Here is a 26,379-nt window from a genome sequence, read left to right as displayed (position 1 = left end):
TCCCTCATTGTCTAATGGTCCAACTGCCTCCCTGGCAGGTTTCCTGCTTCTGATGTTTTGAAAGAAGTTTTTGTTATTCCCTTTGTTCCTCAAACTCTCTTTTCGCCTCCCTTATTGTCACCTTGCATTTCTTTTGCCAGAGTTTGTATTCCTTTCTGTTCTCTTCATTTGGACAGGCCTTCCAATTTTGGAAGGAAGTCTTCTTCCCTTTTATGGCTTCCTTGATGATACCTGTTAGCAGTAATGTAATAGTCCATTGTTAGGACTATTCATTCTGTCTATTGTGATGGGAGGAGAGATGGTCTTGTGGTCGGTTGTGCCATCGAGTTGAGTTGGTGTCGACTCCTCGCAGCCACAGAGCCATTGGTTTTCTTGGTAGAATACAGGAGTGTTCATTGAATACATTGCCTTCTCCTGCACAGTATGAAATGATGCCTTTCAGCACCTTCCTATATCACTGCTGCTTGATATAGGAGTTTCCCATATTCTGGGGAACACACCTGTGGGGATTCGAACCAACAGCCTCCTGCTCTCTAGGCAGGTTGCTTCCCTGCTGCACCATTTGGTGGCTGGTCTTGTGGTAGCAAGCATGAATTGTCCCCTATGCTAAGCAGGGTCCACACTGGTTTGCATTTGAATGGGAGACTACACATGTGAGCAATATAAAATATTCCCCTCAGGGGATGCTGCCATTCTGAGAAGAGCCCATGCATGTTTGCATGCAGAAAGTTCTAAGTTCCCTCCCTGGCACCTCTAAGATAGCCCTGAGAGAGACTTCTGCATGCAACCTTGGAGGAGCCACTGCCAGTCAGTGTAGATGATACTGAGCTAGATGGACCAATGGTCTGACACAGTTTATGGCAGCTTCCTATGTTCCTATAACTAGGAGTAGAGTAACATCTCTACTCTCCATTAATGCAGTAGAGTCTGCATTAATGGCTATGAACACCAAATGAGCAAATAATAGTTATTTCAGAATAATCTCTGTAATCAGAGGCTCCTGAATTGCTACTGGCCATATCCACAGTTGCCTAGTTCACAGTATATATTTCTGTGCAAGCAGATGCCCTGAAGAGAGTTGGGACTGCTTATATCTAGAGCCAGTGTATGAATTGAAATTGAAAATAATTCAACCCTGAAAAAAGCTGCCTAAAGAACCGTGGCATCTCCTTCTTGAATGCTTTCACAAAAACAGACAGGCAGGATATTTTGTCTGAAGCTACAAGCTTGGGTGCAATGAACCACTGGGTCCCACCTGAACAGATGAAGCTGCCTTATACATGTTTGGACCATTGGTCCATTTAAGTCAGTAATGTCTATTCTGATTGGCAGCAACTCTCCAGGGTTTCAGAAGGTGGGGGGTGTCTTTCCCAGCCTTATCTGGAGATGCGAAGCATTGAACTTGGGGCATCCTGAATGCAATGCTTGTGTTCCAGCACTGAACTACAGCCCCTTTGACTGGCTCTGCGACTTCACTAGAAACCCCTTTTGACTAGAGGGTTACCCCACATGTTTCATGCTGGAACTAATTACAGAATAGCATTCAATATTACATAGGAGATAAATACTCCTAGTTAAAGAGTTCACCTGAGAGTGGCAGAACACTGACTGACAGGAACATAGCAAGCTTGGAAGTGGCCCTTGCACAGGATTTGGGGATGGGCACCCTCCCCATCTGCCTGCCTGTCATCTTTGTCATTGCCACAGCCTGCCCAGCTGACTGGCAGCCTTCATTGCTTCTGCCACCCTCCAAATGCCAACCCAACTGCCTGCCTACCTCCTTCTTCACTGCCTGGCAGAACAACATCCTTTATCACCATTGCCACCCTACACACTGGCGTGGCCTGATGACATCACCGAGCCATGCATAGGTGTTGACTCAATGCAGCACTGCAGATGCCAGTGAAAACAGGATCAGGGCAGCTCCAGGATCACACCCAGTACACGGGGCAGGGGTTGCAGGGGAGGTGGCTTGCGGCCCCCCAAAAGCAGTTGCGGCCTTGCTGCAGCTGCACTCCATTGTAATTATCCCTACACCCCTGCTGGCTGATATCCCAAGGAAACACATGTGTTACGAGGATCTGTGGGGACATGCTGGGAGCCCCCACCCAACTCCTTCAATCCGGATGCACACACACTGTCCCTCTGAGCATTGCTTGTGCTCCAGAAGTGCTCTGTAAGAATGGAAACATGTTGCAGACATTCAGCAACATGTTTTCACTCTTAGAGAGCATGCCCAGCACACCAGCAGCACTCAAAAGTATTGAGCCTCCTGCACAGCAGCACGCACACAGGAGAACTGGGGGAGTCAGTCCGGATGTCAGCTGACAAGAAGTCTGATTGTCTGGGCAAAACACCAGCATTCTGTTCAGCACTGTTGGCAAACTATTCAGCATAGTTGTTATTCCCATTGGAAGCAACTTATGTGGAACATTGGTGTGAAAATCCACATCCAGTGCATTAGGATCTTTCCACACAATTTCTTCCCCCCTCCCCCGCAATAAATACAGTGTTGTATCGCAGGTTGCTCTGGGAGGACGGCTTAGACCTCTCCCTTGAGGTTTGCAATTCAGCTGAAGAAAATCCACATTTCCCTAGCACTACTATTTTGTACATGGCCAAATAAAATTCTTCCCTTAGACAGAGCAGTTGTTTATATAACTACTGCATGGGATGTGGTTGTGCAAGTGTCGTGTGAGGTCCTCTTAGAGATCACCTGTGATGTGAATGTTAACAAATGACAGCCCTTCCACCCCCACGTCTGCTCCACGTCAAAATTTTGGTTTTTGGTTTATTTTATTTTTAATCTTTGAGGGGCCACATGTTCCCCAGCTGAATCACTCAACAACAGCAGGAGCACATATTGAGATTATTTATTTATTTATTTTAAAAGATGGTAAGCATCAGCAAAGCCTCGCCACCCCCTTCCCCCTGTCAGCCCTGACTTGCCCATAATTTTGCCCCCAGTATTGGTTGAAATAAAGACAGCCTTGGCTCAGAGAGGAGGAATGTAAAGCAGGATCTGGAAACACTGGGGACGGTGTGAATATCTGAGGGAGCGAAAGGGCTAAATCATAACCACCATCCTGAGAAAATGGCAGATGACATGAGATAACGAGGAGGAGGAGAGAAACAAAGAGTGCAGCAGAGACAAGGAGAAAGTGGTGCTGTCAAGCATCCTGATGTATAATTAAAACCCACCCTGATCTCCCACTGAGTGGAAATGGCGCTGGCCATGTCTGCTCAGCTAAATTAGCCATGCTTGGGAAGTTGGAGCATACGTCATCCTTAACAGGGGCCTTGGAAGAAAGAGAAACACCTTTGCAACAGTCGCTGCTGCTGGCAGAGGGACAGGCACCCAGACAAGAGTTGGCAAGGGAGTGGCCCCAGATGGTCCCACTGCCAAGGTAGCTCAGATTCCGGGGGAAAGAAGCTGGCATCCGTAACTAAGGAATGAGCCAATACAGGGCTGCCACTGGCTGCTCTCTTTGCAGAGGGCTGGAGTTAAACTCTTGAGTATATACGCCACACAGAGCACGCTGGGCACCTCTCCACATCATACCAGCTGGCTCTGCAGCCTCTTTAGCTGCTCTTCCGCTTCATCACAGTGGGAGAGGCCATCCAATTCACTTTGTGTTTGCATTTGGCCTTTAAAAAAAAAAAAGTGATCCTAACAGCAGGTACAGAGCAAGACTGTTCGCGGTTGCCAGGCAACGGACGGCAAAGTGAGCAAGCCAGCCTAAGGGGTCAGGCAGTGCTAGCAGAACTGCAGGTGATTGGCTTCAGGCTGCATCATGAAATACAGGCTATGGAAGCACCCACATTATTATTATTTGGTTTTTATACCGCCTCACCCAGATGGCTCTAGGCGGTCCACAAATATTTTTTAAAAACTCATTAAAATCAGATTAAAATTACACTAAATAACATTAAAATTAATGTTTGGCCTGCACTTATGCATGTTTACTCAGAAACAAACCCCAGTGACCTCAGTGGTACTCTTTCTTAAGTAAGGGTGCACAGATTTGCAGCTGTGCAGCACAACCTCATATACGTTTACTCAGTAGGAAGCCCCCATTGTGTTCAATGGTGCTTACTCTCAGGTAAGCATGCACTGGATGGCAGCTTCAGTTGCCATCCTGAAACAGTTCAATGGGAACAAATACAGAAGTACACATAACCCAGACACAATAATTGAACACATTTTTGTTGATAAAGGATGGCAATCCTCTCAAATGCTATTGTAAGGTTTTCAGCTCATGTGGATGTGATAGAAAGTTACGGCAATGAATATTAATATAAAGGTCACAATCCATTATAGAGTAAAGTACAAGCTTATTGATTTCTGAAGACTTAAGCGTCCTTACTTGCATGTTGAGCTATAGCCAAAGTGTTTTAATACATGCAGTTTTGATTTAAGTTATTTTCCCCTGATGAAGAGCAACAAAAGGCTCTAAAAATGCATGCTTGTTCCACACCTATTGGAGTTTGTCACATGAAATGATGGTGCTACCCTTCTTCACTGTGACTCTTCAAATAGTGCCAAAAGTGTAAATGACTCATGAAGGATTCAAATTATAGATCTAAAGTAAATAATGCAGTCCACTGTGTGAAGCCACCTTAAGGTAAGAACAATAACCTATCAGTACCCTATCTCCAACAATGGCCACTATCAGAGGAAACGTGAATGAGATCAGGGCAACAAAGTAGGAAAATAAGGACTGCCTTGCAGGATCCTATGCATGTTTACTTAGAAGGAAAAACCCCTTGTGTTCAGTGGGGCTTCCTTCCAGGTAAGTGTTACTGTATGTAGGATTGTAGCCTTAGTTTCCATTTTGAAACAGTGGAAATATAATACCAAAGTACACGCAACCCAGATACGATTGCTCAAAATATTACTTGCAATAATAATATTTTCAAAGGTCTGTCTAGTGCAGCATTCTGTTTCCAACAGCTGCCAACTGGGTGTCTCTAAGATCACAAAAAGCAGGACAGAGAAGCAACAGATTGTCCCTAGTATCTGGTGTGTGTATGTGTATATACGCGTGCGCGCGCACACACACACACACACACACACATATATATAATATTTATATACCACTTTTCAACAAATGTTTTCAAAGTGGTTTACATAGAGAAACAGTAAATATATAAAATGGCTCCCTGTCCCCAAAGGGCTCATAATCCAAAAAGAAACATAAGGAGGACACCAACAACAGTCACTGGAAGTACTGTGTTGGGGGTGGATAGGGCCAGTTACTCCCTGCTAATTAAAGAGAATCACCACACTAACAAGGTGCCCCTCTGCCCAGTTAGCAGGGGAAATTGTCCCTAAATGATGAAGTTCCATCTTTGCCATCCTGTCTAATAGCCATTGATGGAACTATGCTCAATAAATTTGCTCCACCCCCTTTTTAAAAAAAAGCCACCCAACAGCGTACGGCAGGGCCCCCTGCCAGCCTTACCGGCTCCGATGTTCTCGAGGCCAGAGGCTCCGATGTTCCCGAGGCCAAAGTTCCCGAGGCCGATGTTCCCGAGGCCAGAGAAGCCCCAGGCAGGCTGGCCAGCCGGGCTAAGTCACTGTGGGACCATAGAGCAGGGCTAGAGGGGCCGGGTGGGGGTGAGTAAGGGAGGAGGCGGCAGCAGACAGAGGCACAGTTGAGGGGGATAAGGGGGAGAGCAACCTGATATGGCAAGGCACAGGTCCAGTTAGTGGGGGTGTGGGATGCATCAGTTGTCAGGAAGGATTTAAGGCAGGCTTGGCCAGTGATGGAGGGCAAGTGGTGAAGGCCTCCAGAGAGAGAGAGCCACAGCGACCCCGAGGAGCCTGGAGGATGACAACTTGGGTGAACCAAACCCACTCCCCTCAAAAACTGAGGCCTTGCCTGGGGGAGGGGAGGAGAAATAAAAAAAGAGAACGGTGGTGGAGAAACCAGTGTCATGACAGTCTGCATCTAGACTAGTTAATTGTGACTAAGCATCACTAAAATCAATGCAACACATTAATCATGACTAACTTAAGTCACATTAATTTCAATGGGGTTTAGCCATGATTAACATAGTCTTGATCCTGCCCATCAAAGCTAGTGGTCATTTTGCACAATGCATTATTATGAATGTTACATTATTACAATACATATCAATTATGTGTTGCATGAAGAAATGTGTCCTATTTATCCTGAACCTGCTTCCAATTAACAAAATGGAATTATTCCAAGTTCTATTTTGAAAAAAGATATTTTTCATATTTTTGCACCTTTCACTATTTAAAGAAAGTCTCCTCCTTCCATTAGTTCCTTCTCCCACCCACAAATGAGAAATCTCCAGTTTGTTAAGCCTTCCTTTGTAGGGGTTACCATTCAGTCACCCTTTTCTGTACCTACTCCTATAATATCCTTTTTGAAATGGGGCAGTCAGGACAGGAAACTATACTATATACAGTACTATGGGTGTACTATATAGTGGCATGATACTTGCCCTTTTATTTTCAATCACTTCCCCTAGTAGTATATTTATTGCATTTTTATACCACCTTTCTGCCTTGACAAAGACACCTAAAGCGGTTTACAATATTAAAGAAAAAAGAAAGAATATAAGATTAAAAGCACTGTTGCCTCAGTCTGTTGGGTCTTTTCAGGAGCTGAGGACAAGTGCTCGCTGGCCTGGGCGCCTCTTTTCTTTAGTTGGTGTAACAGAAATGGAAATCAATCTAGTTCTGAAAGAAAAATGATTCTCGTTTTCCTGCAAAGGGAATTTATTGTAAATGTACTTACTAAAAATATACGGCCAAAACTTCACTTGGAATGCTGTGACCAGCTGATCAACTGGAACAGGTTCAAAGAAGAGCAACCAAGATGGTGAGGGGTCTGAAAACCAAATACTATGAGGAATGGTGAAAGAGTTGGGTAAGTTTACCAAGCAGAATAAAATATTAAGAGGCAGATACAGTAGCTGCCTTCAAATACCTGAAAAATGCACAGAAAAATGGAGCAAATTTCTTCTCTGTTGTTCCTAGGGCAGGACTAGAACCATTGGGTTGAAATTACGAGGAAGCAGATTCAGTCCAGACATGAGAAAGAATTTTGTAACGGTAAGAGCTGCTTGACAGTAAAACAGCCTGTCTTGTGCACTGTCTTTTCCATTTGAAAACCTCTAACAAAGGCTGGATCTTTCTTTCTCTCTCAGGGATGCTACAGCACTTTCCTGCACTGAGCAGACACTTAGAAGACCTCCAATGCCCCTTCCAACTTGTATGTTGTTCTGTGATTCTACATTGCTATGTAAAAATAGTCCAAGAGTGCAGCCCACCTCTTGCTGATTATAATGGAGGTGGGGCACACTTTATGAATGCTGTGTTATGTTTAAGGCAAATCACTTGGCACTGAGGATATTTTGTTGCTTGTGCCCTTCTGCCACGGTCCCATTCTATAAATACCTGTCTAATGCACCCAGCTGAAGAACTGATGTGTCAGCAGGACGTGGCAAACAATGGATGGAGGCTAATGTTGTGTTCAGAAATTCCAGATAAAGGTATGGATCAGTCAATATTATCAATTCAAAGTATAAATTACAGCAGTAACGCAAACAAGCAGAAAAGAAACAGACTACAAGAAATGTTTTAATCCTCTAGCTATGTATCCTATGAATTGTTATGTTGCAGGCTATACAAATATAACAACCTTGCTGAATGAGGTCAAGGTCCCTGTAATTACCACTGAAAGACCTATCATGTTTGACTGTTCTGTGTAATGAAAACAGTAATGAACTCCAAAGCAATATCAAAAGAACAATCTAGTGTCCTTTTGCCATTAACATTCTCATCTGGTGGTGATGATCTCCATCAGCATTTAGTTTCAGAAATAAGCTGGCCACAAAATACAGTTATTCTAGACAGTGAGAAACTGCTGATATCAGCAGTCCTCCCATTTGAACTTTTTAATATTGTTCCGCCAAGGGGCAGAAGGTACCTATACAAATGTGCATTTAAATGTTTATGAAAAAAGTGAGATTCTTGATAAAGGTTCTGTGTTTTACCTACGAATTATCCACACGGTTATGCATCTGTACTGCAGCTGTTAAATCTGTTGTCCTTTTTTATTAGGGTGTTTGGAATGTTAGTTCTTGACTGAGTTTATATAAGATTTTTATCATAGTAAACAATTAAGACCCTTATGAGGCTGAATGGCAGGATAAATGCTTTTAAATAAAATTAGTTTTGACTATGCTTGCTTCTGAACATTAGGCATCTTAAATTAATTTTTATTTAAAAAACCTATTAAGCTTTATGTAAATATGAAAGAGTGGCTTCACTGCACATTTACATCACAATAAACATTTGTATTAAAACAAAATACTACACAACCTTTTTTTGCATGCTTTGCATATTACCCTGCATTTTTGATACAGTGTTCAGTAGATTGTTCTATGTATGAGACAAATGGAAATAATTTTCAGAGGAATGAATTCAAAGTTAAGATAGATGTAACTTATATTACATATATTATATTACATATATTACAAGAGAGCCAGCGTGGTGTAGAGGTTAGAGTGCTGGACTAAGACCGGGAAGACCTGAGTTCAAATCCCCATTCAGCCATGATACTAGCTGGGTGACTCTGGGCCAGTCACTTCTCTCTCAGCCTAACCTACTTCACAGGGTTGTTGTGAGGAGAAACTCAAGTATGTACTACACTGCTCTGGGCTCCTTGGAAGAAGAGCGGGAAATGAAATAAATATTTGGCAAGTTCCTAATGATGAAAATAAATAATTTGGTTTCCCCCCGCTACCACCACCACAAATTGAGTGGATGCTTCAGACGTTAGCCTGAAGGCTCTCTGTATCTGTGAGTGGTGGGGTGAAGGGGGAAGATGTCCCACCCTACCATGTCACTCATCCCTGTGCCCCATTGCTCATGGCTCCAATGGGGCTTGTCTGAAATGGGGAAAGCCCTCTCCGTGATGGCAGGCAGACCTATGATTGTGAGGGTGGATTGATTCATCTGCACAATCACAAGTCCACCCATCACGGAGAGGGCTTTCCCCCCTTCAGACAAGCCCTGGACCTGTGAGCAATGGGGCATGGGGATGAGTGATGCAGTGGGGTGGGACTTCCTCCTTCACTCTGCCACTCACAGGCATGGCAAAGCTTCAGACTAACATCTGAAGGGGCCTTATATGTCTCCAACATCAATTTCCTGGATAATCAAAAGCCATGTTAGATCTTGCCAGCACACTGAATTGGCAGGCCAAGCCATATTGCTGCCTGAGGGATAATGGGATCCTTCTCTCCTTCTGTAGATGGGTGGTCAGCATTCTCAGGCCATGCTCCTGAAGTGGCAGCAATGAGATGCAAGCACCCTCAGATTATGCCACCATGCCAGACAGTGGTGACAGGAAGAGAAGTGGCAGTGTACAGCAAGGTAGTGGCAGACACTCATCACTTGCCCCATTCTGCATCCCTCCCTGCACCAGAGGTGACTATCTCTGCCTCACAGAAGGGCCACCCCTGGGAAATGTCCATATATACTTCCCAACGTATATTATGTGCACTCAGCCTTCTGTTGCCCAGTTATCCATTTTGAAGAGATCCTTTGGGAGGTCTCAAAGCCCAGTCTCAATTTTGCATGCAGGTCCCCTTACCCTAAATTAGATGCCAGTGGGGGTGTTTTTGTTTGTTAATTCTCCTACAAGAAAGGCCTTTTTCTATGAGACAGGAACATAAACTACCATACACTTCATCTGTGAAGATGAAGTTAATTTTGTTGTATTCACAGCTGAAATCCCACAACTCTTTGATCCCCTAGACTAGAGCCTATTCCACACTACAAATTCTGCACTTCGAATTTAGGAGCAATGTATAGATTTTTTAAGTATGCCAGAGAACATGTATCTTTGCCAATATTCTCCATGGGAAAGCTATGTAAAAGACATATACAAACCAAACTAGATGTAATGCATGTAGGAAGGACCATGACTGGATCTCTTGCGTTTTTTAAATAATCAGTGAAGCCAATAGCTATGACGGTGGAATTGGGGGCAATGCAGATCAAGACTGCAGTTCTGTGTGAGGGTTTTTAACCTTCTCTCCAGTACTGTTTTTCAGATGAAAACTACTCCCACTCCCCACCCCCACCATGTGGACTACTGGAAAGGTGTCATACAGGTGCATGTATACCTTCCTCTTGGGACATATAGCAGCTTTGGGAAGAGGAAACTTAGATTAGGAACACATCGTGGGGCAAAGATTAACCTCCACTCCCTTCCATAGCACTGCAGCCATGATCAGAAACCCTCTGCACCTCAGGCTGCATTTATCATTTAGATATGATTTCCAAGACTCATATCTAGTTGAGTCCAAGGAACTCCTACTTTTCATTGCTTCCAGGACACACAATCAGTTTGAAGAGCTGCACTGAGTTCATAGCAGCACTGATAACGACAGGTTGATAGCAGCCAGTGATTGATAAAGTGCTCTTGGAACCATAGTTTTGGAAGGAATCTTTCCAACTCGTCTCAACCTGCTTAAGGTCTGGCCCTAAAGGAAGAAGTTTGGAATAACTGACGCTTCCTCTCCTGGGGAACAGTCACAACAGACCTCACAGTTTAGCAAACAGCCTGAAAAACATCTTTTCCAAGTGAATTTCACCAGGGGCTCTCAAACTTGAGTTCCCAGCTATTGTTCAACTACAACTCCCAGCATCCTTCACCACAATGGCCAAAGGGCATTGTAGCTGGGGATGCAGAGTGTTTTAATCCAACAACATCTGGGAACAGTGTTCCCTTTAACAGGGATTCCCAGATGTTGACTACAACTCCCAGAATCCCCATCTGCAATGGCTTTTGCTTGGGGATTATGGGAGCTGTAGTCAACAACATCTGGGAATTCCTGTTAGAGGGGACACTGTCTGGAAACTCAAGGCTGAGAACCCCTGAATTACACTTACCAGCATGTTAACCGCCCAGAGACAAAAGTATAAATTTGATAGGTAAGTAGATAGGTAGATAGGTAGATTAGATAGATAGATAGATAGATAGATAGATAGATAGATAGATAGATAGATAGATAGAATGTTGCAATCATGCTGGAGGTTGGCTTATTACAGTGTTCTTGTTTCCAAGCTATTTAGAAATCCACAGATGTAAACAATATAGGTATGCCAACAGAGTCCCCAAACCATTGTTCAGTGGTTTCCCTTGAAACGTATAGCAGCATGGGATTATGGCAAAGCAAGTGCTAGAAGATATGTTAACAGGAATAAGTTATTCCAATCACACACACACACCTCCAAAGGCCCCTCTCGTTCTTCTGTTCTTTATCATTTCTCCTTTACTCCTCTTTCATCTCTGCTGCCCATCAATGGAAGTGCCAGTCTGTAATTAGTTGCCAGGGGCTACTCAGTAAATAAGAACTTCAGGGTCAGGGGTAACTTTCTGTTTCCTGCTGCTCAGTGCACTTAGCAGTTGAGAGGCTGAGTTCATAATGGAATGTAAAAGGAAATAATCCTTCTCATTTTCCAATGTATTTCAGTTTTCATAGAACATGGCTATATCAGGATAGCCAACATCTTTTAGTGGCAAGGTTCACTGTTTCCTCTAAGAGGGATTCCCAGATGTTGTTGATTACAACTCCCAGAATCCCCAGCTGCAGTGGCTTTTGCTTGGGGATTATGGGAGTTGTAGTCAACAACATCTGGGAATCCCTCTTAGAGGGAACACTGGCAAGGTTTTTATGCCCTCATGATATGTGGAAATTCAACAGGCAGAGCTTTTCCTGGCATGGGAAAGCATAAGAATCACAACTGTGTAATAGTATGCTAGGTGCTGTGCACAAAACCTGTTCATTTTTAAGCCACACAAGATTTGGAGAGTTTCATTTCAATTCAGAATAGTAAATAGTGGTTTTTGCAGTCTGGGAAACCCAGTAATGACATTCCTTACTTTGCGGGACAGAAACCTTCTAGAAGATTCCATCTGCAGCCTGTTACAGGCCTAGTCTCAAAAACAGGACTGCATACATACAATAAATTACAGGCCAGCAAACCTGTTTTTAATGCTGTGACGAGACCCCAATTTTGGCACATGTAAAGAACTTCATTTTTTAATAGGATTGGCAACATTCCATCTCACCTGTGCCTTTATTTACAGGTGTCAATTGATGAGTTAAGAACAATGCTTGCTGCTTTTAAGACAATGTCTAGATACCACACAGCAGACCCTCATCAAGAGCCTTCTTATGCAGTCCTGATTATGCTACAATTTCTATTGAACTCACCACTATTTTAAAGAAAACACCACATTCTGTACTAGAAAGCTAGCCTGCTTACTCATGCTTCATGTTTTCCAGGCTCTCTCTCAACACGTACCTTTAGTGGCAGTGATGACAGAAACCTGTTATGGCAGCATAGAAACTACAACAGAAAAGGGTGAATTATCACAGACTTTCTATGCAATGCTTCTTCACCGTATCCTCAATGCTGGGCATTTTTTGATGACTCTAAAATATTTGTGATGCGTTTACAAGATCAGAGATATGAAGAGTATTCAGGATACAATTTACAACCTCTGAATCAAACCACTTTATAGTTTGTTTATAAGAAACAAGAACTGTAAATTGTTAGGATATCACCTTACTCATTATCTTGAGCAGGAAGTCAAACTATTAACTGTTCAGTTCTGGTTCAGGTTTAATAGCATTTTTTAATTCCCCAATTTCAGTTCCATTTCAGAGGGTGGCTGACATCCTACTGAAGCAGCTGAGTAAGCAGCAGCTATGGGGATGCAGTAGAACTGCCCTCACTGCTCATCTGCCTCTGTTATAGTTTCACAAGGGAGTGAGTGGGCACTTCTTCCAGAGTGCTCTCCTAGTTCCCCAAAGCCCTCTGTCACAGTGGAAATATGATGGCATAGTTAAATAGAGAACACAAGACCAAAGGAAATAGAGTCCTCAACTTAAGCCACTCTGAGATAAGACCAACAGCACTAGAGACATTTGTAATTGCCAGCTTGTTTCAGCTTTAAAACACTTGCCACAGTAGGGGGAGGCTCCGCTCGATGGGTGCTGGTGTGCGGGCTAGAGGAGGAGGCAGTGATAATAATGACTTATGCTCACATTGTCATTGAGACTGGCAGTCCTGGCGGCAGCAGCTGCTGCAACTGAGGCTGTGGAGGGACTGGCTGACTCACCTATCCAAGATACTCCCTCCACTACTGCTGCTTTGACTCCTCCTCCAGACTCAGCTGCAGGGCTGCAATGGTGAGAGGGAAAGCACCTGACTGGTTCCCAGCCACACATCACTTCCTGCCTGTCCTCCTTCCTTCCCTTTATAACTATAGCCCAGGAGGGTGGGGAGGGGGAGAGATGTGAGCTCTCCAGCTTCCTCCCTTCCTTCCAGTGAGAAAGAGCCAGGAAAGGTCTGGGAAGGGAGTGAGTGGCAAGGGCAAGCAACTTCTGATTCTCTACCATCAACTTCTATGCTGCACATCTGTGATTGACACACCACCAGCTTTGACAGCAGCCAAAAACAAGTTGTTCCAGCAAGAACTGGTCAGCCTACTTTCCTTTCACTGTCTCTACAACTGGACTAAATTTGATTCAAATCGAGGTCCACAAGTTAGAATTCTTGCACCTCAAATGTTCATGTGTCTGCCATCTTGGATTGGGGTGGATGACATCATTACAAACTACACCATTAAGGTGTCCCTGTGTGTCACTCACTATAACTGTACCAAATTTGGTTCAAATCGGTTAGACTGTCCACAAGTTAGTGCACTTGAGCCTCAAAAGTGTACGTGTCCACCATCTTGATTTGGGTTGGACAACATCATCACAATCTACACCACTGAGGGGTCCCTACAGCTGTAGCAAATTTGCCCACAAATTAGCTGGCTTGCATCTCAGATGTTCATGCAACCACCATCTTGGATTGGGGTGGATGACATCATCACAAACTATGCCATTGAAGAGTCCCATGTGTCCCTACAGCTGCAGCAATTTTGGTTTAAATCAGTTAAGCGGTTCACAAGTTAGCCCACTTGCGCCTCAAAAGTTTACACGGCCACCATCTTGAATTGGTGCAGACATCATCACAGACTATGCCACTGAGGTGTCCCTGTGTGTCACTCACTGCAACTGTATCCAATTTGGTTCAAGTTAGCCCACTTGTGCCTCAGATGTCCATGCAGCTGCCATTTTGACTTGGAGTGGATGACATCACACACCATGCCATTAGGGCATCCCTATGTGTCCCTACAGGTGTAGCAAATTTGGTTCAAATCAGTTAAGGGGTTCACAAATTAGCCCACTTGTGCCTCAAAAGTTTATGCATCTGCCATCTTGAATCGGTGTGGATGACCAATTCTATGCTGTTGAGGTATAGGTATGTACCTTTGGTTTATATCAGTTCAGGTGTTGCAAAGTTGGGGGTGGGACACACACACACAGAAAGCTGAGTGATCTCATAAGCCTACTGGAAAGTAGGCTAAAAATAGGGAGAGTCTGAGGACTTCCTGTAGCATCAGTACCACAAGGTGGTTTTGAAAGAGTTAAATTCTCAACTCCCATCCAGCATCTGACTGTGACCCTAAGCACACTCTCCTGAAATTAAGTTTCACCAGAATCATAATGACTTGCATATGAGTAAATATCTTGAGACACATTTATGTATAGTGTCATATTGCAGTTCCAGTCAATTTGCTGAACCTTCAATACAAGCTATCAATTCCCAGCAGCTAGCCTATGCCAGCCCTTTGTTCACTAACCACCACCAAATGAATGGATTTAATTGAGGTTGCATACAAATGCAGTTTCTCCTCCAGGAGTGGGAGAACTAGCCCAGTTTTCCTCCTGCCTTCGCCATGCAATTGTCAGAAGCACTTATCAGCTATCTGAATGCTGATTCATCTTCAGTTTTGCCCCTCCCACTGTGCTTCAGTGGACTTTTAAAATCCTAGTTTAAAATATGTATACCTTTATCAAATTAAAAAATATTTGTCAGCTCATTTTATCTTTTTAAAATGTTTTGAAGCTGGTCAGGGGAATGTGTATGGATTCATGATGTCACAGGCATCAACCATTAAGAACCATGCACTGTTGGGTACTGCTGTAAACTCACAAAATGGGTTTTCCCTGAGCTTGGCCCTGAAGAATTTGTTCTTTTAAAATAGCGGTGAATATGCTTCCAGAGTACTTCCACCTCTTGTGTAATGTTTCATTTGTATACAACATGGGTTACAACTCATGGGTACCTTTAAGATCACATCCACCTATGCGTGTCCTCCAGTAAAGGTGAAATGTGCCATCGAGTCAGTGCCGACTCCTGACGACCACAGAGCCCTGTGGTTGTCTTTGGTAGAGAACAGGAAGGGTTTACCATGGCTATCTCCTGCACAGTATGAGGCGATACCTTTCAGCATCTTTCCTATATCGCTGCTGCCTGATAGAGGTGTTTTCCATAGTCTGGGAATACATACCAGCGGGGATTCCAACAGGCAACCCCTGGCTTGCTAATCAAGTCATTTCCCCACTGCACCACTAGGTGGCTGTACACTCTGTTCAAACACAGAGATCCTGCTTCTGACATTTGGCAGGTGAGCACAAGGAGCAGGGCCTTTCATTTGCTATGGAATGTTCTGGAATACTGTGAACCGCCTAGGGACCTTTTTGTAAAGGGCGGGGTATATATATATATATTTATTTATTTATTTATTTATTTATTTATATTTATTTTATTATTTACATTTATATCCCGCTCTTCCTCCAAGGAGCCCAGAGTGGTGTACTACATACTTGAGTTTCACTTTCACAACAACCCTGTGAAGTAGGTTAGGCTGAGAGAGAAGTGACTGGCCCAGAGTCACCCAGCTAGTTTCACGACTGAATGGGGATTTGAACTTGTACTCCCCGGTCCTAGTCCAGAACTCTAACCACTATACCACGCTGGTATAGAAATGTACTAAAATAAATAAATATAAATAAATCTATACGAGGAGGCATTATGGCCTTGCCACTATATGACTTCTAGTGCCAGTTAAAGAGCTGCCTGTTCAGAAGGCCTCTGAAACTAATGGATGGATTTAATTATAATATTGTGTTATTTTGCCTTAATAGTATATATTGCATCTCGACTGCTGTTAGTTGCTTTGAGTTCCCTAATTTTGTCAAAATAAAAACACACTTCATAGAGAAAAATACCTAAATAACAACAAAATCAAGAGAAGATCTTCAGAATCAGAGCTGTACATAAACGCCTGTAAAGTGCAGAATGCAATGACTAGTAGCATACAGTGTCATAGCAGCATCAGATGATCAGAGGAATAAAGAATTTAGGGATAAAAATAAATCTTCATTTTGCTACCAGAACCATACACAGCAAACAAGTACCACAAATTAGCTTGATTTGCATTACTTGTTCTGCTTCTAAAGCAGTGGCAACACCAGAGAGAGAAAAATACTGAGGGAAGCAAAGTGCATTTCTGGGGGAGGGAGCTTTATCCTTCATGTTAGATTACTGAAAAAGAAACAGTATAATTCACATTAATGCTTTCATCCTAAACATATTTTCTTCTGAAGTAAGTCCTATGGATATCGATGGAATTAATTATGAAGCAGGCATGCTCAGAATTGCATGCTTCTTTTAATTTCTAGCTTATGGTTCAACGATGGGACAGCTTGGGAGGCAAACTATTTGTCTGGGGAGGGGACAACATACTTGCCCCCTCACTCTGTGCCACCTATCTGTAAACATCTCTGTGGGAGGTGGGACTAAGATGTAAGAGGAGGAAACAGAAGTGAGCAGTGTATTGGTCAGGGAAGATCAATCTTCCATCAGCCATCTTTCAAGGTAGTCACTGTTCCCCAGAATGTTTTAAATTATTTAAATTCCAAGATCTACATAGGACAATTACATACCATAAGATCAATATCAAAAAATAAAGAACAGCAATAAAATCATTTAAAATGGAACTGCACAGAGCCAAAAGCCTTCCAGAGAGAAAATGTCTGTACTTGTTTTCTGAAAGGTGCCAAAGAAAGGGCTAAATTGATCACTCTAGGGAGGGCATTGTACAGTTAAGGTGCCACCTGAGGGGGCCCTTTCTTTAGTGTCAATCCACCATATTACTGCTAGTGGTAGGCCTGTGAGTAGAGCCTCTGAGGCTGGTCTCAAGACCGAGCCAGGTTCATAAAAGAGAAGGCAATGCAATTCTAGACAGTAGTCATAAAGGTAAAGTTGAGCCATCGAGTCGGTGTCACTTCCTGGCGACCACAGAGCCCTGTGGTTCTCTTTGGTAGAATACAGGAGGGGTTTACCATTGCCATCTCCTGCGCAGTTTGAGATGATGCCTTTCAGCACCTTTCTATATCGCTGCTGCCCGATATAGGTGTTCCCCATAGTCTGGGAAACATACCAGCGGGGATTTGAACCAACAACCTCTTGCTCCCTAGGCAAGTTACTTCCCCACTGCGCCATTAGGTGGCTTCAGGCAATCATAACTTGCTGCTCTACATGTTCCAAATGCAGGTTACAGAAGTATATCCTATTGTCAGCCATTTCTGACTATGGGGAAGGCTGGAACACGCTTTCCAGGTCATCCACTAGCTCTTTTCAGAAAGCTGAAATCTTGCTGTCACTGCAAATCCAGTTCCCCGCTTTTTAGCCTTTGTTCCTAAACCCTACTGGGCATCCTGCTCTGCCTCAGTCAAAAGACTGACTGCGCCCTAGTTCCACTAGGGAGTGGTCCAATCCTGGCACATCAAAGCCTGGTAAGCCATTTTAAATTGTGCACATAGAAAGATTCAAATCTCACCTTCTCACTATACGAGTCCACTTCTAATGGGGCAGGGGGCTGCTATATTGTTAAATACAATTTTTGCACTTGTCCCAGTATAATTTGATACTAATTCTTCTCTGAACACAAGACGCTAAGGAGACACCTGAATGGGGATAGGACTATAAATAAAAATGGGTGGGAGGAAACAGGAGAGCAAGAACAGCCTTGTTAGTGATTTAATTAACCCTCACATAAGGAATATTCCAATTGATAGAGTTCAGATCAATGCAAGGGTTATTGATAGAGAGAGAAACAATCAACCCAGATAGCTCTGTTCACTTTGGTCAGTTTTCTCTAGAGAGCTACAAACTGCTTTTATTCCTAAACAATGTCATAACCAACTTGCAATTAGACACTGGTCTGGATCAAACAACAATGCTTCCTATGACTTGCCAGATAACTTCTCAAAGACCTGGTGATGCAAACAAGCAAGATGGTAACATTATTTCTGTAGTCAGCACAACCACTGTATAAGAACAAAAATAGCTTTGCAAAAATTAAAGATCACTCTGGAACAAAACTCTGGAATTCTTTGCAGGACTTTAACTTGCTCTGTAAGTTAATTTACTAAATGGGGAAGTGTTAGAGAATTCATCTAATTATGCAGGAATGACAACAGCTCGCTCAAAGCTACCCTTTCTAGATTCCCCTGAAAGAAAGCAGGAGGAGAAACTGGGGCGTAACTATAATAGGGCAAGGGGAGTCAGTTGTCTGGGGGCCCACTGCCTTGGGTGCCCCCCCCCAGAGGCAAGTCATATGACTGACTCCCCCAGCTGCGCACCCGCCCGGGCTTCCTTCAGTTGTATTCATCCTCCGAAACTGATGTGAGTGTTAAGACCTGGAGCTACCAGAACAGCATGTCTTTCTCTAGTACCATTAAATGACTTGCATCATCCACAATTTACAAAACCTTTTAAAAAACAATTTAGGATGATGTTCTGTTTTGGCACATAGGGGTGTGTGTGTGTACACACACACAAAATACATTTTACTATGCTTATTCAGCCTCATTTAAGATGTCGTTACTTCATGAGCTGAGCTTCGGGGGGGGCGCATTTTAAAATCTTGTCTCTGGGGCCACTCTCACCTTGCTATGCCCCTGCTGCAGTCAATGACCAGTAATGGTGTAATACAGTCTTGCCTTTTGCTTTTTTGGCAGGCAGCCCCAAACCAAACCCAGAGCAGGTCAGCTTTTCTTCTGGGTTAGTGATTCTCTGTGTCAGTAATTTAGGGCACTGGGGAAAAAAAATAAAATATCTTCTAATTTATCCAGATTTTCAAGGCCCACTTCTGGGTTATTTTTCTTTGCCACATCCCACCAAGTCAAACGTTACCTACTAGCCTCTCTTAAAATGTTAATAATTCAGCCTCTAGAATCAAATATTCTTTCCCACAACCCTCCCAGCCTGCACCATTCCTGTCCCTGGCTTGGGAGTATATAAGCTTATGAAAACAAAACCAGCAGGCAACAGTTAAAGTGGAAAAAAATATTCCAGTCTCGCTCTCTCAAGCTTATTCTTTGGAATGCCATAAACATGCAGTAGACAGACAACGGATACAACAGGTGGATGCAACAGCAAGAGGAGAAAGACAAAGCCATTTTGCTTTGGCTTTTTAAAATTGCCCCGAGGACCGGTATAGTGATGTGGGACTGGCAGTGAGGCAGGGAAATTATTATGGATGGAAAAAATTGACCAACTGAAAGTTTATTTTGATCGATAATATAAAACCAGCTCAATTGTCTGAAATGCAGCATCTGCCTGTTGGACGCCTAGATACAGACAACCAAGGTCATTTGGTCTTTTTTCTCTCCAACATCGTTTTCATGCAACTCGTTCAAAATGTAATTAAAATTACATAGTTCTGCGTGCCCCCTTCCAGAGCAACCCAGGAGGGCAGATACTTGCTCATTTACACATTGGCGGGATATGGTGAGAATGCACAGAGACAATTAAGACACAAAGGGATGAAGGGCTCTCTCTCTTGGTCAGGTGACAGGTCTTGAGGTACACGGTTCAGATGAATGGACAGGTTCCCCTCCCCCTACTCTTTAGCTGGTATGTTTAGCTCCTCACCAGGGTTGTGGTGGGGGAGGCTCCCTGGGGATAAGCTGAGAAGATAATGAGTGAGTGGAGAAAATGTTGGATCAGAAGGGAGAAGTCAAGAGACGAATGGCATTTCCCACACAGGGAGTTAAAAGAGCCATAGGATAGGCTGATTGCCTGGGAGGGGATTTATTGAGAAGGCAGAAGATTCTTGGGGATGGGCTAACACAGGGCAGAACATCCTTTGGACTACAATTCCCATCATCCCCAACTACTGGTCACTGTGACTGGGGATGGCAGGAGGTGTAGTCTGACAACAGCTGGAGAGCTATTCAGCCCTGGCCTAACATGTTTGGAAATCGTTGAAGCATTCAGCAGGGGAGGAAAGAGCAGGGTAGGTGCAGCAGAGAGATAAGTACAACAGGAATGGAGTGTGCTATCTAGCAACCATCTGAGATGGGAGGAGATACCAGCTAAGGCTGTGAAGAAATATTTATTCATCCAGGCCTTTAATTAGATTTATAGAATCGGATAGTGTTTTAATTCTTATTTTATGTTATTTGATTATAAACTGCTCAGAAACGCAAGTTTGGGGCAGTATATAATAAGGATGTGTATGAACCTCAGTTTGTGCACAGGTCTGGCGCCAAACCGGTTCAGATGAGGTCTGAACTGGTTCGGTGCCATGGGGAGAGGAGTGGCAATTTCTCTCTCTCTTTTTTAAAGGAGAAAAGATCCCTACCTGCTCTCCACTGCCACATGCAGCTTCCTGCAGTGGCAGTGCTTCTCTCAGGTACCTGTGCACAGCATCAGCATGCACATGACGCATGCATGGATGCCATGTGCGGGTACTTGGGAGAAGCTCTGCCACAGCAGGAAGATTCTGCTCCCCACAGCACCGAACCGGTTCGGTTATTGTTCAGCACTGAACCTGTGCACAAACCTCAGTTTGTGCACATCCCTATTCTATAAACATGCTACATAAATCAATACTACATATCCTAGGGTGCAATATTTCTTTCCAAGTAAATGGCATGTGATGGGGCTACTATACTACCTTGAAGATAAAAATCCAACTTCATAGGGAACATGGTTCCCATGGGTGAAGAGTAAAGGAGAGACAGACATTCTCTGTTTTATAGCCAATGTACACTAGAGATTCCATGCTTGTTATTTCCCCCACCCGACCAGTAATACCGCAATCAATAATAAGGTCCAATTCTGTCACTCTTCATGGAACCTTTCTAGTTCAGGCTGTGTTTTAGAACACTGGTACCTACACTGGCTTTAAGGAATAAAGGGTTAGCCTACAATGACAAGGAAATCCATTCTTAAAATGTTTCTTTCCACCTTTGCTCTTGAGCACATTTCTTACAACAGGAACTTGATGTAGCTGCTACTTTTTACTGACCCTGTTTAAAGGTCTTTAAGAGCAGCAAAAATATAACAGGTAGAGCTTATCTTGGTATATAGTGATGGATAAAGTTTCACCTGCTGGACTTTTTATTTTTTATTGTTAAATTTATATACCACCTTTCATTAAAACAATCCTAAGGTGGTTTACACAAAAACTAAACACAAGACTATAAAAATGAAACAATTAAAATATTAAGTTAAAATGTAAAACAAATCTGACTAAAAAGATTTAAAATACAAGCATAAAAACTGTACAAAATACAAAGAAGCAATAGTAGAGACAATCATATAAAAGCCTGGATAAAAAGCCAAGATTTAACATGCTTTCTAAAAACTGATGGAGACCGAAGAGCAAACAGCCACCGGGAGAGCATTCTAGAGTCTGGGGGCAGCCACACACCTGTCCTACATGCCCGACAAATGAGCCTCCCTCACTGTCAGCACCTGGAGCAGAGCCCCCTCAGATGACCTTGTATCATCTGAGATATGAAGTATCTCAGATGATATCAGATGACCTCGTATCATCTGAGGTCTTCTTCATATCAGTTGCTGCTGAAGACATGGCAGCCCTAATGGGGAACAGATTTGAAGGAAAACCTTTCTCCAATTATCTGACTAGCTTAAAAACGGCTTAAAAAAAGTTATTTTTAGACTTGCCTAATCATTGTTCTCCTTGTTTCCATAAATTTAAACCACTAGAAGTGCTAAAACTGGTATATATTTAAACAGAGCATACACATGTGAACAAGGATCTCTACCTCCTCTGAGAGATGCCAGAGGCCTTAGTCATGCCTCAAGAGTCATGCCTCAGGAATTAAAGCCATGTCTACACTGCAAATAAGACAAATAAATACAATTTACCTGAGGTATTTTTTTTAACCAAGTTCTTTTATGTTAGAAATTAGGGGGTCATCTTAAATTCAGAGTCCTGTTCCTTTCAGGTAAATACAGGTCTAACATGTACTTAACCTCCTTTTTTAAAGAGGTCATCTTAAATTTGGGTAAATACAAGTATAAACCCTTTTCAAGTCTACTTAACTGCTCCCAGCCAATGAACTTTGGAAACTGTAGTTCTGTGAAAGGGCTAGGTATCTTTAACTACGCTCCTGGTTCTTTGGGGAAGAATCGTGACAGCTAAACTGGTTTCACATCAGTCATGGTAGCATAGATGTATTCCAAGAAAAGAATATCTTGATAGCTAGATATTTGGACTGAAGAGCACTGGAAGAAGCTTCTGCTGGGGACACCTACCAAAGCTACACTGAAGTAGTGCATGTATTTACTCTTAGCAACAGGAATGGCTGTTTTCCCCAGAACATGAGGCACTATTGTGCAGTGCAACGTTTTAAAGATGGAATGCTGACTCAGGTTTGAAGTAATAGAGTTCCACTCTTGCTCCACTATCATCCTGATCATAGTGTTCAAAGACATTCCCTGCTTCTCATCGTAGGGGAGCTTTTGGTGTTATCAGCTTAATTCATACAGAGAGGCAGCTTTGAGACTCAAGCTTGGTGGAAGTCCTGCTTCCAAATTTCTCAAAGGCTAGTTTAGGTTGCTCAATAGTGATGGGGAGCAAGGGAAGACACATACCAGGTTCAGAGGCAGTATACAGTACCACTTGTTTGGGAGCAAGCACAGAAGAGGATTCTGGCCTTTGTGACCTGGTTATGCAAACATCTGGCTGGCCAGCTAGCCCCTGTGGGGAACAGGATGCTGGACTACAACAAATGGACCTGATCCATCAGAGCTTGTCTTAGGCTCACTCTGCACATGTTTAGAGGCACTCTTTATGACATCACACATTCCAGGGCTGCGTGCTGGCACTGAAAACAGATTAATTGTAGGGAAGAAGAAATGTTTGTTGGGAACTATTTGTTTCTTTTTATAGTTTACTACGGTAAATCAGAAGTACACAGTAAAATGAGTACTTTAAAAGTACGTGTTCTTTAAAAAAAATATTTCAGTGGGCGAGGCTTGAACCCTGTTCTCTCTCTCTCTCCCTCCCTCTCCCCTGCTCATTGAACTGGACAGATGGGTGGGTCACACCTGCAAAAAGGTTGTCTCTGGCCACCTTTTCTGGCACCTAGCTTGGGGACTCTGAACCAATGGAGGGCTGCAAACTAGCAATGGAGAGCTGGCTGGGAGTATCTCTGGCTTGTACAGCACTCCCCACGGGTTTTGCCTCGCTCTCTGCCTTGACAGGCTCTGAAAGGTATCTATCCAGTGGATGGGTATGAGCAGGCAGCGGGGGAGGGGGAGGGAAGCTCCGAGACTTGGCCAGCAGCAGGGTGTGTCTTTTCTCTGCTCCTTTCTTTATTTGCGCAAACCCTTCCCCAAAGGCAGCGGCCGGCTCAAGGTCCAGCAAGGAAGACTGCCAGGGTTTGGTTGGTTCCTCCCGTTTGCATTGCATTCTGCTTGCCGTGAGCAAGAGAGGGCAAAAAAGGACAGTCTGAGAGGTAAAAGCTGGACTGGCCGGCTGGCTGCAGGGGTGCAGACACCGAGCAAGCAGCTTGAGGAGCAACTCCTCACTTATATTGGAGGAGAGAGGAAAATATGTTCTGGGGAGCGAAGATGTGGGTTATCAGCTTTGGGAGATTAATAAAATAAGAGGGAGAACTTCTTAAATGCTGGGGGGGGGGGCGGGATCTGCACCCACGGCTGGCTTGGCTGGCCGGCTCATTCATTCCCTCCCATCTCTGTTCCAAAAGGTGCTTGTTGCCCCCACCAGTCCATCACACCCACCCCACCGACGTGGGGGGGGGGCGCTGACAAAGAAAGCAGCCACGCCACACGATCGTAAGGGGGAGGGGGGGGGGATATCATCCCGGCCCCACGCCCAGACTTTGATCTTTCCGGTTTCTCCTCCTTGCACTCAACCCTGCAATTTCTTGGCTAGCAGCCTCTCCCCCCGCCCCGCTCACTTCCCAGCCTCGGCGGGGGCCTCTCTTCTTCACCCAAGAACAGCGTTAGCGCCCACCCGACAGCATTTATCAGAGCAAGAACTGGGGAGGGGGGTGACCGCGAGAAGAGCTGTTAGCAGCGCCCAGCAGGCAGAAGTTGCCGCAATAGAAGAAGCCAGGACCTGAATCAAGATCCCCACCCGTCTTCCCCAGAGAAGGCAGCCGGAGCCTGGCCCCCTCGCTTCACCACCGAGCGGCTCAGGAGTCCTCCTGGGCGTTGCTCAGAAGAGCCAGCGCCCGCAGCCGAGGCGCTCTGGGCAGGGAGGGAGACCTGAGCAGGGCTTTGCAGGCACCTGCCGCAGCGAGCGAAGTGGGAAGCGCACACGCAGCCTTGGCGGCGGCGGCGGCGGCAGCTTCCTAGGAAGGGGAACCGCGCCCGGCGGCGGCTACTCACCGCTTTGCTCGCCCAGGAAGACGAGTTTGAATTTCCTTAGCGGGTTCCCAAAGTCTCCTCCCGTAGACATGGTGCTTGGCTCCAGGGAGGGGGGCACGGGGCGCGAGCGAGGACTGAAGCGGGGGTGGGGGGGGCACTGATTTGCCGGCTGCTCCCTTTGCTCAGGGCGGCCGACGGCTCTCTCGACCACCTCCCTGCCCGGCGGCCGCTGCTCTTCGTTGCTGGTGGAGGCTCTACAGGAGGAGCCGCCCGAGCGGGGCGCAGCGCAGCCTGCAGTTGCCGGGCAAGGACGCGAGTCCACACTAGAGCGAGCTCTGCTCTCTGCCTGCTGCTGCTCCTCCCGGCTCTCGCCCTCCCGGCTGCCTCGCCTCCCCTCCCCAGGCGGCGGCGCCTGCGCTCTGGCCCTTTCCCGGCTACCCTGATGTCATGCTGGAGCAGCGAGCAAACCAATGCGGTGTTGCAGGAGAGGGAGGTGTGAGTGTGTGTCGGTAGTACGCGAAACGGCGCTGCTGGGGAGGGAGGGGCAGGGCGGGGCAGGCCGGGGCATCGTGCAGCCCTGGAGGAGGCGGCGGCCCTGATCCCGGGAGGAGCTGACACCACCCCCGCCCCTCATTTCGGCAGGGAGCCACGCGGCTGTGCTGCTTCGCACCCAGCAGGCGCCGCTTGGAAAAACACCTGCTGGGGTGAGCAGGTGGGAAGGAAGCGACAAGTGTGTCCCCAGAGTGGGGAAAAGGCAGGCAAATTGGCGGGCTGATTATATCAACCCTTGTGCGCCCCCTTAATTAATCTGGAATTCTTGCCATGCCACCTGCTGGTTTTCTTCACACAAACACTAACGGGGATTCGAACTGTTGTTTCGAATCGAATTATTATTATTTCGAACTACAACCCCTTATGACTGAGCGAAGAAGCACCTTTTAAAGTTTAAAGCAACAGGAGAGTTTATTTATTATTTATCTGTGTGAACCACTTTGAGAACGTCTGTTGAAAAGCCATAAGTAGTAACAGTAGTAGCCTGTAGCGTGCGGTGAAAGGATGGAAGAGGTCCCTCCTTGTGCCCCCCCTTTTTAAAGAAAAATTCTAATTGTGGCCAAGACAGGGTGGCCAAAGGGCATTCAGCGACTGTATCCTCAAGATCTCTTTGCACAGGTCAGTAACTTTTCAACTACTGTATTTGGAGATTGGCCTGTAACTCCGCAACAGAGCATCTACTTTGCAGGCTGAAGGTCCAAGGTTCGATCTCTGCCATCTCCAGGTAGGGCTGGGAAAGACCTGAGCCACTAAGCTAAATGGTCCAACACTTTAAAAGGCATCTTAGAATCATAGGAAGCTGCCTTCTATCAAGTCAGTCCATTGGTCCATCTAGCTCAGTATTGTCAGGGATTCTCAACATTGGGTCCCCAGATGTTATTGGACTTCAACTCCCATAATCCCCAACCAAAGGTCACTGGGGTAGGGGATTATGGGAGCTGAAGTCCAATAATGTCTGGAGACTCAACATTGAGACTCCCCAGCTGGTCTACGCAGACTGGCTGCAGCTTCTCCAAGGTTGCAGGCAGGAGTCTCTCTCAGCCCTGTCTTGGAGATGCCAGGGAGGGAACTCGGAACCTTCTGCATGCAAGTATGCAGGTGCTGCTCTTCCCAGATCGGCCACATTCCCTAAGAGGGATATTTTACAGTGCTCACACATGTAGTCTCCTATTCAAATATAAACCAGGGTGGACCCTGCTTAACAAAGG

General features: G+C 44.9%; 1 protein-coding gene across 2 annotated transcripts in view; it reads right to left on the bottom strand.

The window, feature by feature from the left end:
• Positions 1-25,134, bottom strand: part of RAB6B (RAB6B, member RAS oncogene family) — a 106,380-nt gene extending 81,246 nt beyond the window's left edge. Inside the window, exon 1 of one of the 2 annotated variants that reach the window (XM_053311082.1) lies at positions 24,641-25,134. In XM_053311082.1, the coding sequence (XP_053167057.1) occupies positions 24,641-24,710 (70 nt within the window). In that variant the 5' untranslated portion in view covers positions 24,711-25,134. The remainder of the gene's footprint in view (positions 1-24,640) is intronic. The other variant, XM_053311081.1, reaches the window with a different exon arrangement.
• Between the last annotated feature and the right edge of the window lie 1,245 nt (positions 25,135-26,379).

This window comes from Hemicordylus capensis, chromosome 3 (assembly GCF_027244095.1).
Source record: "Hemicordylus capensis ecotype Gifberg chromosome 3, rHemCap1.1.pri, whole genome shotgun sequence".
In the NCBI taxonomy this organism is placed as follows: domain Eukaryota; kingdom Metazoa; phylum Chordata; class Lepidosauria; order Squamata; family Cordylidae; genus Hemicordylus; species Hemicordylus capensis.
Note: the sequence above shows the minus strand (reverse complement) of the source record. Positions and strands in the feature narration are given on the sequence as shown.